At 48.0% G+C, this 11,713-nt stretch overlaps 1 protein-coding gene across 3 annotated transcripts; it reads left to right on the forward strand.

The window, feature by feature from the left end:
* The first annotated feature begins 1,427 nt into the window (after nt 1-1,427).
* Nucleotides 1,428-11,418, forward strand: DACT1 (dishevelled binding antagonist of beta catenin 1). 3 transcript variants are annotated; one of them, XM_081830448.1, is made up of 5 exons: nt 1,989-2,005; nt 4,264-4,313; nt 4,400-4,532; nt 5,277-5,432; nt 8,361-11,418. In XM_081830448.1, exons 2-5 carry the CDS (start codon nt 4,311-4,313, stop codon nt 10,262-10,264), a joined length of 2,196 nt encoding a protein of 731 aa, XP_081686574.1. In that variant the 5' UTR covers nt 1,989-2,005; nt 4,264-4,310; the 3' UTR covers nt 10,265-11,418. The 3 variants fall into 3 exon arrangements, with proteins under 3 accessions (XP_006744075.2, XP_081686573.1, XP_081686574.1); XM_006744012.2 differs by lacking the exon at nt 4,264-4,313 and having other exon boundaries at nt 1,428-2,005; XM_081830447.1 differs by lacking the exon at nt 4,264-4,313 and having other exon boundaries at nt 1,430-2,005; nt 8,472-11,418.
* Nucleotides 11,419-11,713: the final 295 nt, after the last annotated feature.

Raw genomic sequence — 11,713 nt, forward strand, 5'->3', positions numbered from 1 at the left:
GTACACACCCAGATAAATAACCAAACAAATAGCATTTGGTAAGAATCAGATATTCATACAGTTATCTGGAGTTCAGAGGAGGGAAGTGAACTGATCTTGGAGGAAAGGCTAAACCACACAGGGTAGAAAGGGCAGCCAGGCAAAGGTGTAAGAGTCTGATATAATGATCAAGGATGCATTCCTTCACACAACACTTTGCCTGAACTTTAGCAGATTGTGACTTGTTGGATTTAATTTCTGAGGCTCTTTGATGTATTGATTTTTAAAACAGATCTGGTGCTTTTCCACAGACAAGCCAGCTAGTGGCGCTTCCAAACCTCTATCCCACCAAGACTCCCTGTGACCAGTGTCCCAAGCAGAGGTGACCATGCTACAAATGGCACTTCGGGGGGAAAGTTTATAGGTCCCTCTAGAAGAAAACAAAAAGCCACAACTCCTATAATCCTGACCATCTATATGCCTGCCACTTTGTAAACGCTCACCCTCGCCCCGCCATATTATATACCGTATATTACTATAATTCTTACAACGGGCATAGTCTGCTAGTGGCTCCATTTTACCGTTGGGGAAAGAGAGGCATAGAGAAGCGAAGTAACTTGTTTGCACAGCTAGTCAAAGCTGGAACAGAATTCACATTCAGACAGTCTGGTTTCAGAGTCAGAGCTCTTCAAGATAGCAAATAACAACAATAAAAAACTCAAACAAAAACGCGCGCGCCAGCATTAAACCCCGGGCTGGTAAAAGAATTGATGCAACCGTTTGCTTGCTTTACAGCGACATTCCTCTCGCCTAATTTTATATGCCTTCAATACATACATACATACATACATACAACAGCCACAGAACTAAGAGTGAGACAGTTTTAGAGCAACATTGCACTGTGCTTTGGTATCGCTTGCCTCCACAAAGCGGAGTCAAAGAAACCAAACCCACAGAAATTGTCTTGGCATACACGCTGAGTACCTTGCTCGGCAAGGTGAAAGAAACCTAAATCGGTGTGAGGGGATGTGAACAGTGGACGTGGGGGAAAGGGTTAAGATCGTGTGCTGCAACTCGGTCGAGTTTCAGAAAGTTCTCTGGGGAGCCCAACTGCTGCGTCCCTTCGCGACCCTGCCTGCGAGGCCGACTGTAACAGGATGCTGGGACTCGAGGCGCTCGCCCCTTGCTTTGTGCGAGGCAAAAGAACCAATAAGGAGCGAGGCAAAAATTGGGTGCAGTAAACCCGAAAAGGGGGCCAGGAGGCCCGCGGGAAGAGCGGGGGAGGAGAGAGGGAGGAGCGGGGAGGGCCGAGCGCGGAGGAGGCCGGCGCTGAGCGCCAGCGGCGCCCCTGACAGAAAAGGGGGAAGCCTGGGGGAGCGGGCCTCGGCGCGGAGGGGCCGGCGCGGGGAGGCGGGCGCCAGGCGGGGGTTTGCCGGGCCGCCGCGCGTGACGTAGCGCCGGGCAGGGCGTTATCAGCTGCGGGGCCGCGGCGAGGGACGCGCGGCGACAGCGGACGGCGGCAGCCCGCGGCCGCGAGCGGGTCCTGAGCGTCTCTGGCTGTCGCCCCGTCGCCGTGCCCCGTCTCAGGGCGGCATGAGCCCTCGGCCGCAGCCCTAGCGCCCGCTCCTCCGCCCGGGCGGCCCGGCTGCGGTGACGGGTGCTCGCTGCGAGGGTGGGGGCCATGAAGCCGAGTGCGGCCGGGACGGCGAGGGAGCTGGAGCCGCAGGCGCCGGCCCGGGGCGAGCAGCGCGCGGGGGAGCCCGAGGGGCGCTGGCGGGAGAAGGGCGAGGCGGACACGGAGCGGCAGCGCACCCGGGAGCGGCAGGAGGCCACGCTGGCCGGGCTGGCGGAGCTGGAGTACCTGCGCCAGCGCCAAGAGCTGCTGGTTCGGGGCGCCCTGCGTGGCGCCGGGGGCTCGGGAGTCGCTGCGCCCCGCGCTGGGGAGCTGCCGGCGGAGGCGGTGCAACGCAGCCGCCTGGAGGAGAAGTTCTTGGAGGAGAATATCTTGCTGCTGCGGAAGCAATTGGTAGGTCGTGCCTGGAGGTAGGGGCACGGATGTCCCTGCACAGGGGCTGGGATTCGGCAGGTGGTCTGGGGTGGGCGCGAGGGTGCCTCCGGCTGGGGGGACTCTCCCGGTTCCGGGACCCCCATTCCTGCGTGGGCCGCCGGCGCCCACGCGTTTCTGGCGTGTGCCCGCTTTGTGTCAGGTGAGGGGCTGGCGACCCCGCGCGGATTGCCGGGAGGGGGTGGCAGCGCTCCCCTCCTGGCGCTGCCTTCGGGGTTCTTGGAGTCGCCTGGTTGTAACCTTCAACCTCTCTAGTTGGACGAATGCAACGCCCTCTCCCCGAATGTTTGCAAACCCTCCTTTAAAATAACCATTTCATTTGGAGCTCTGAGCTTCGTGTCCTCCCGCCGAGAGGGGACAAAAGCCGAGGAGGGGGCTTGTGGCGAGGTTAACTGTCCAAGGCTGAATTTTACGATTTCGCGGAAGCGCACGTAGGGAGCCCTGCCCCTCCCAGGGCTCTCGGCCTGCCAGCTTTTGCCTGGGCTGCTGCTTGATTTCAAATAGAAGCCCTTTGTATGAGGCAGCGAAAACACACAAATGATAGAAATTTGGCTGGAGAGAGTGCCCCGTCCTCTCGTATGTGACCGGTGGTGGAGGTGGGAGAGAGAGAACCTGCTCTTAGGCAACATTTATCTTAATGGATTTCCGTCAGTGTCTCAGTCATTCTGTGCCATCTGCATTAATGGGGAAGAAAAAGAACTTTGGCGCTCAATGTATTGATGAACAGCTTTTGACCCCGCCTCAGAATAATGGCGGCAGCTTTGTTATGGTGACCTCAAAAATGTAGTTTTGAAAACAGAGAGGAAAAAATCTTTTTCTGACCATGTGATACTGTCTGAAACTAGACACATGCTAGATAATGTCCCTCCTACAATAGTGAACACAGGTGATGCCATGTGGTTATTTGTCAAGGGGTTTCTTGTATTATCTCTTTTCAGATAATTTTTCTCTCTCCTCTCTCCCTTTTTCTCTCCGGCATCAAAGTGCTTTTACTTTGGTTCATTTTTCCTGAAGAAACTCATTCTAGCAAACAATGCATATACGGTTTTGTCTACAAGCTTTTTAAATCAAAGGTCAGACAGGAGGAATAATATTCCTATGCATCTATTTTTTTAAAGATGTATCCTGGTTTGTACACTACCTTTTTGGCATTTTACTGGTTTTTTTTTTTTGGTAGCAGACCAGATTCATGTGTAACGTGGATTTGAGTCAATTCTTGCTGGTTATGCCTGGTCATTGACATTTTATGCAGTCTTGTACGATAGCACCTTTTTCTCTTCACGAGTTTCAAGATTGTGAGTGGCACATTCCTGTCGCCACATTCTCCTCATGCAAGGCAGCATGTCAGGAGAATTTCAGTCCAGTCAGTGTTTGTGGCACTCTTTTCATTTGTAGACTTGGCATTCATGATTTGAACCAGATGCCTTTTTAGTTCTTTTGCTTTCCCAGCAGTAGGAAGCACTAGGTGGCGGTGTGAGTTAGCACTACAGATCTGTCACCTTTGGAAACCTGAGTTGAATTCAAATCTTGATGGACCTTCCCTTGAGGGTTTTGGATTTTGCCAGCTCACGTTATACTTGGCACTGGCTATTAGTATTAGTTTCTCACTTTCAAAGGCCCTAAGACTGATTAAACCCCACAAAGCAACTAATAGAAAACAAAACTCTGTGGGACATTCGGCCAGAAAATCTCACCTAAGTAAGAGTAGAGTATATTGTAGGAAATATCTTACACTCTGACTTCAAATTAAAGAGTCTACTGTGAAGTATGGTTTTGTAAAAAATTGGTTGTATGCAGAGGGTTAAAAAAAACCCTCCTTTTCTGGGGCGCCTGGGTGGCTCAGTCCTTAAGCGTCTGCCTTCGGCTTGGGTCATGATCCCGGGGTCCTGGGATCGAGCCCCACATCGAGCCCCACATTGGGCCCCACATCGGGCTCCGTGCTCGGCGCGAAGCCTGCTTCTCCCTCTCCCACTCCCCCTGCTCGTGTTTCCTCTCTTGCTGTCTCTCTCTCTGTCAAATAAATAAAATCTTTTTAAAAAAATTAAAAAAAAAAAAGCTTTTCTTATCCTTACCTATAAAAAGTGAGTTTGTATATATTCGTTTATACAAAAAGCAAGTCCTGTTTTTATGGAGAAACTTTATAGCACCACAAAATCTAAGAAAGTGAAACGAAACATAGGAAATATTCTTGAAGTTTGTTTTTTTTTTTTAAATTTCAGGTCATCCAGTAAAATTTTGGTTTTGGAAGATTTAGTGAACTCTTTAAATGGTAATCTGAATACTAAGAGCAGGCTTTCTGGTTCTTTGTGACCAAAAATGTGTTCATTTTTCCTTTCTGTGTTTCTTCCTAATCAGAATTGTTTGAGGAGAAGAGATGCTGGTTTGTTGAATCAGTTGCAAGAACTTGACAAGCAGATAAGTGACCTGAGACTAGATGTAGAAAAGACATCTGAAGAGCACCTGGAGACAGACAGTCGGCCCAGCTCAGGTGAGTGTGTGAGCACACGGACAGAATTCTGCACTCAAGTTCTACTTCAGCCCCCTGGGTTTAGCATTCCCAGACCTGCAAATGGCAATGGAGTTTGTTTCTAGGGCAGAGAGAATTAAAAAAAAAAAAAAAGCAGTCTGCCATTCAGTTGTATGAGAGGGAAATAAAACCAGATGACAAAATTTTTAATAATGAGATTGATCTGACTGGAGTCCCCTGAGTTTAAAAATAAAAGCTTCTATTCAAATTTCTGGAAGAGCAGTCCTCCTTTGAAACTTGAGAAAGTCAGAACTGGGCTAGAAAATTAGTCACACTTCAACTTCCTGAGACCACTTCAAAAGTTTTTTTTTTTTTTCCCCTTTTAAGCCATTTGGCTCCTTAAATAGATTTGTTTTTTTCTTCAAATTATTCCTTCTGAGACATTCATGATAAAGTTGAGGCTTTGACAGATCTAAGTCTCTTTCCTTGCCCATCTTTAAAGGTGGGGTCAAGGAGGGCGGTCGATTTGAGGGTGAGAGTAACTTTGAAATGTATCCATAGATATGGGCTTTTTGCCTTTTCCTCAGAATCGCTTGAAATAAAACCATACAGTCACAATGCTAAATCCAGTGAACCAAAATTGACCCCCCCCACCAAAACCTCCCTTTCCTACCTTTCCTAGTTGATTAACCCTTTTCCTTTTAAGCACAAATGTGTACTATTGCTTGACATGATCTTAGTTCCAAATGGTGTTTTTATTTGTAGGGTTTTATGAGCTGAGTGATGGGGCTTCAGGATCCCTTTCCAATTCCTCTAACTCGGTCTTCAGTGAGTGTTTATCCAGTTGTCATTCCAGTACCTGCTTTTGCAGCCCCTTGGAGGCAACCTTGACGATCTCCGATGGTTGCCCCAAATCTGCAGGTAAGACTTTTTAGCATTGATAGACATTTTTTTTTTTTAAGATTTTATTTATTTATTTGTCAGAGAGAGAGAGACAGCGAGAGAGGGAACACAAGCAGGGGGAGTGGGAGAAGGAGAAGCAGGCTTCTCGCCGAGCAGGGAGCCCGATGTGGGGCTCAATCCCAGGACCCTGGGATCATGACCTGAGCCAAAGGCAGATGCTTAATGACTGAGCCACCCCGGTGTCCCTTGATAGACATTTTTAATTGGAAGGGGTCAAAGGCCCCTAAAGATTATCTAGCTTCAACCCCTTCTATTGATAGAAAAACAGAAGGTCAGAGAATTTCATCAACGTGTTACATTTCATGACATAGTTGATCTAGAACCATGATGACCACTATTCAAGTCCTCTTTGGGGACCAGTTAGCTGATGGTGGCAAGATAGCTTATCTTTAGAAATCCTGTCACAATATTACAGATCTTGGGCTCTGTTTGTGAGCCTTTGCCGTTAGTTTAACTTGTTTGCATTTTCTCTTGAAAACCACTTTGGATGTTTTTTTCTTCTTTTAATCATTTAAAGCTCAAACTTACACTAAGTTAAATATATGTCAGACTGATTGGCACTTCAGGGAGCAGTGGCCCCTCCAGGTTCTCTACAATGTCTTGCACGATGGCAGCTGTCTTTTCTTCTAGCAGGTGGGTGGGGTGAGATTCCCCTGGGCCATGTGCCACTGTTCCCCATTTTGGGTTATCCTTGCAGTGACCTCCAGAGAGAGTCATGCTGTTGTTGGTATTGGAAGAGTTTCTGCATTTCCACTGTATGTCACACACTGTACCGAATGCTCTGCATACATTTATCTCCTTTGAATCCTCCCAGTAGTTCTGCAGGGTATGCAGGTATCGTTAGCTCCATTTTATGTCTCAGAAAAATGAGGTCCAGTGAGGTTAGGTTAATTGTTTAAGGTTATATAGCTAGTGAGTGGCAGAGGCAGGATTCACGCTCGGGACTAACTGCCAGGTCCAAGTTTTTTCCACCACACCCAGGGAATTCAGAAATTGCTGTGTTCGACCTTCTCACTGAACAGAGGAGGAATTTGGTTTTATAAAAAGAGTTTGTCAGAGGCTCCTCATTTGCTGAATGGCAGAGTTGTTGCTGAAACTTGGGACTCCTTGCGTAGTTCTGCTTTATTGTAGTTCCTCAGAAGAGCAGAGAAAACATGGAGAGGAGCTGTAGGTGCACAAGTCATTGCACTCTCGGTTGGTCTGTGTCCTCCACTTCGGTGGAAAGGCTGAATTTTCGAGATCTGAGCAATGCAAACGTAATGCCACACAACTGAGGCCGCTAACTGGCTGGTTTCTTTGTGTTTGTACTGTGTGCTGTCAGCAGCAATCATTTGGGGAAGCACAAATCTGTGTTATCTAGAGTGTCTAGGCCTCAAGTTCATTGGTAATTGCTCCCCTTCACTCTGCAGATCTGGTTTCAGAGGGAAACTTTAAAACCCATCAAAGGCGCTTTGGTATAGGTTTTCCTTGAAGACAGACCCCCATCTCCCAAATGCCACATCTTCACATAATTGAGACAGTTGTACTGGGCCTTGGGGACTGAGAGGTCTGTCTTGTTCCTTAACTCTAAGTAGGGAACAGGGAGAGAATGGTAAAGTGTAGGTAAATGTAGGGCAGTGCTTAAATGTAGGGTGAAGATAGAGTAGTGGAGGAAGAGGGATGGGCAACGATATTAGGTAGAAAGGTTTCCATTTCTTACAATTAGCTATTTATTAGAAGTGGAGGTGGAGGGGGTAGGGACACAGCACTTTTACTTTATAATAATCTTTTCTTTACAAATGAATCATAGCATTTCTGGGTCCAGAATGTATTTTTCCCCAGGACTGCTAATTATCACTGAAGGTCATGGAGCTTTCCCTTAAATTAAGCAATTTACATAGACTCTGGCACATAGTAGGTTTTTAATATTTGAGAAAATACAATACGGGATATATTAGTGATAAAAACTTTGATTTTCCTTAGCTGAAGTTCATTAAAGGCACTTGCTATTTAGAATAGTCACCAAGGTAAGACATCAAAATCATTTAATTAAGCAAGAAAGCTTGATTTCATTGTATTTTGGCATCTACATTTTTGAGATGTGGAAAATTTATTCATTAATACTACAACTCAATCTTTTAAAACCTTATCAAGAATCCCTTCCTATTTAAAAATATTATTTTCTTTTTTAGTGTCACTATTGAAAGTATAAGGTGATTATTATTTATATTTGGTTAGTCTCCATTGAAATTTGATCAGTTTCTTTTAATTTCCAGTTGACAGTTATACCAAACATATGTCATTAAGTAGTAGGTCTAAAAAAAAAGGAAATGAGGAGAAGGCTCTCAGAAAGTAGTTTATCTGCAGTATTTCAAAAGGAAACCAGGAATAGAATACGGAGGGTAGAGTAGCCCAGAGAAAGAATGATTCAAAAAATGGCTTTTTTCCTAGTTATAAGTGCAGTGCATACTTACTGAAAATTTAGAAAATAGGAAATGCAGTAAATCTCCCTTGCTTTCTACCGTGCAGTGCTACCATCGGCATCTTGGTGTGCTTCATCTAAGACTTTTCTCTTTGCATGTATACAGCCAATAAAATTATAATCATAGTCTGGTATTATATCATGATTTTCACTAAACTTTAAAGGATTTTCCCCATATTATTCAGTAGTTTAAAAATATTTTTAACGGCTGAGGATGTATCATTTCTTGCTACACATTTCTTTGTTAAATCTTTCTTCCCTCATCCAGTAGTATGGACTGTATGTAAAAGAGTATAGTAGCTTCTAGGAATAGTTGTGGACTCTTTAGCATTCTCTATCTGAATTCGTTTTCATAGAAATTGGCCTGCGTCAAGCCGGCGCTGACCAATTCACTTCTTCAGAGTGTACCTTTAAATGTCTTTCAGATCTCATAGGATGGTTGGAATATAAAGAAGGCCACTGTGAAGACCAGGCCTCGGGGGCAGTTTGCCATTCCCAATCCACATCACAATTTAATTCCCTTGGTATCATTGCAGATGTGAATCCCAAGTACCAGTGTGATCTGGTGTCTAAAAACGGGAATGATGTGTATCGCTATCCCAGTCCTCTTCATGCCGTGGCGGTGCAGAGCCCAATGTTTCTCCTTTGCCTGACGGGCAACCCTCTGAGGGAAGAGGAGAGGCTTGGTAACCATGCCAGTGACATTTGTGTGGGATCTGAGCTGGACGCCATCAAGACAGACACTTCCTTACCAGCTCCAAGCAGTTTGTGGTCTGCTCCCCATCCATCGTCCAGTAAGAAAATGGATGGCTACATTCTGAGCCTGGTCCAGAAAAAAACACACCCTGTAAGGACCAACAAACCAAGAACCAGTGTGAATGCTGACCCCACAAAAGGGCTTCTGAGGAATGGGAGCCTCTGTGTCAGAGTGACTGGGGGTGTCTCACAGGGCAACAGCGGGAACCTTAAGAATTCTAAACAGGTGCTTTTGCCTTCTGGCGGAATCCCCTCTTTGGACAACGGGACATTCTCCCCACTGAAGCCGTGGTCAAAAGAATCAAAGGCAGACCAAGTGGAAAGCAAGAGGTTGTCCCCGCCGGAGGGCTGCTCGCCAGGCGCTGCCACTGAACTTCCAAGTAAGCATCTGCCCAAAAATGCCAAGGCCGCCTCCCAGGAACACGCTCGGTGTCCCACCGCTGTGACAGGGGAGTCCCCCAAAGACGGCATTCAGGTCCTAGCCGCCTCCCCAAAGGAGAGCCCCGGGAGGGGCCCCGCGCTGCCGCAGGAGAACAAAGTCGTCCAGCCACTGAAAAAGCTGTCCCCGAAAAGCGGCCTGCCGCCTGCCCCTCCAGCAGCGCCCCTTCCTGGCCCGGCTGCGCTGCTGTCTTCCGCTTTCGCCGTGGAAGAGCGGCCGGCGCTGGATTTCAAGAGCGAGGGCTCCTCTTCTCAGAGCCTGGAGGAAGGGCCCCCGGCGAAGGCGCCGTCGGTCCCGGGCCCGCAGGTCGCGGGCGGCCGCCCCCACCGCGGCGCCCGGACCGCGGCCGCCCTGCGGGGCTCGGCCCCGAAGCACCGGGGCGCCCTGGCCCTCCACGGGCCCGACAGCGCGCTGCCCCCCGTGAGGGAGAAGAACCGCGCCGCCGGCAAGAAGTGCCGGTTCCCCGACGACGCGGATACAAATAAGAAACTCAGGAAGGCCTCGTCCCGGGGGAGGAAGGGCGGGGGCGGCCAGGCGGACGCCGGTCTCCCCAGCCGGCCGCCGGGTGCCGGCCACAGGGCCGGGGGCAGGGCGCACGGCCACGGCCGGGAGGCGCTGGTGGCCAAGCCCAAGCACAAGCGAACCGACTCGCGGCGCTGGCGCTCGGCCGCCGAGGTCTCCCTGGAAGAGGCCCTGCGGAGGTCGCGGCGCGGCCGGCGCGAGCACGTGGGGCTGTACCCCGCCGCCGTGCCGCTGCCCTACGCCAGCCCCTACGCGTACGTGGCCAGCGACTCGGAGTACTCGGCCGAGTGCGAGTCGCTCTTCCACTCCACCGTGCTGGACACCAGCGAGGACGAGCGCAGCAACTACACCACCAACTGCTTCGGGGACAGCGAGTCCAGCGTGAGCGAGGGGGAGTTTGCGGGCGACAGCACGAGCTCCAGTGACTCCGAAGAAAGCGGGGGCTTGATCTGGTCCCAGTTTGTCCAGACCCTCCCCATCCAGGCGGTCACAGCCCCAGACCTCCACAGCAACCCCACGAAAACCTTTGTCAAAATTAAGGCTTCGCATAACCTCAAGAAGAAAATCCTCCGCTTCCGGTCCGGCTCGCTGAAACTCATGACGACCGTCTGAGGAACACCACTGGTGGGGGGAGGGTGGGGTGTTTTCTAGTTTTCTGGAGGAAAACGTGGCGTCTGATTTTTTGTGTGTGACAATTCCACGGAATGTTCTCCTTTTGTTGAGGTAAACCTGAGGTAAATTGTCTCGTCTTCATCCTGTAGGGACGCTAGTGCCTTTAATGGAAGGTAAAGAGTTTTGCTGGCTAGGAGTAAATACTGGGTTTTTAATGGTGGTGATAGTGAATGAATTTTGTGGTATCAGGTGATTTTTATCGGAAAGTCTCCGAGCATCTCTGAAGGCACAGGTTTCGATGTTCGAGTCTTACTGGGATGGGACCTTTTGATCTGAAGGTCAGGTGGATGGAATTTAGGACATACGTTTGCTTCTTGGTTCTCTCGGGCAAGTGTCTCCACCAGGGTTTTCCTGTTGAGGGGCATCACATACAATTGTGTGAAGTAGGTACGATGGACAGTCATTGTTTTCTGTAATTTTTTATATAGTCTCCCTTTCTTAGATGTATCCCCCATTCTGTTTTCTTCTCACAACTGTTTGGTTTACTGGACTCAGAACTTGAAGACCAGACCCTAAATCCAGAGCTGGTGACCTGGATAGGGAGGCTGGTAACAACCTTAAAAGGATTCACTAAAACTGTCGCCACACTTGGTGCCTAGGCCCTGGATACAGTAACCCTTTTAGGGCCGATTAGCCAACATTTTGATGCCTTTCTCCTCCTCCCTGATTTGCAGCAGATCCAACCATTTCTTTTTGGAAGGACTTGCCTTTGTGATAAAATTTTGGTCCTTGGGTACTGAGAAATTCACTAATTGAATAACCCTTGGGTGTGACTCCAAGCCCAGAATTGCTCACTGAGCACTGTGCCACCTAAGTATTGGCCCGAACATTTTAGTGCAATCCAGTCCAGATTGGACCACTGACCCTGTCTGGAAGGGCTTTAAAAAAAATTTTTTTTTGTTTTGGTAAACAGTATTGTGTAAAATGGTTTTTTATACCAATATATGCATGTTTTGTGCATGAGTAGTATTTGTTTTGATATTTCTGTGGATGTTAAATTACTGTATGATATAAACAGTATGTGTTTTTATATATCATTGTGTAAATTTAATATAACGCATTTTATGCTGTAATAAACAATTTGTTTTACTGCTGTTAAGTTTGTTGTTTGGGTATAAAACCAGCTACACATCTAAATCTTGTGCTGATTATTTTGGGATTTCTATTCTAAGCATTAGAATATTTGCAATAATGAAAGCAGGTTTTAGCTGTAGGCTTCGACTGGATGGTGAGTGAACAAATGAGGAAAAGCAAACCACTTCTTTAGAATAGTTAAGGTATTTCTTTAAAATTTAAGGTAAATTTGGTAGGTGTCTTCTAGGGAAAATATTTCTGAAAAGAGTCTTCCCCCTCCCCCAACTTTTCAGTATAAAAAAATTTCTGACATGG

This window comes from Leptonychotes weddellii, chromosome 9, assembly GCF_054177405.1.
Source record: "Leptonychotes weddellii isolate Sample4059 chromosome 9, ASM5417740v2, whole genome shotgun sequence".
Taxonomy (NCBI): domain Eukaryota; kingdom Metazoa; phylum Chordata; class Mammalia; order Carnivora; family Phocidae; genus Leptonychotes; species Leptonychotes weddellii.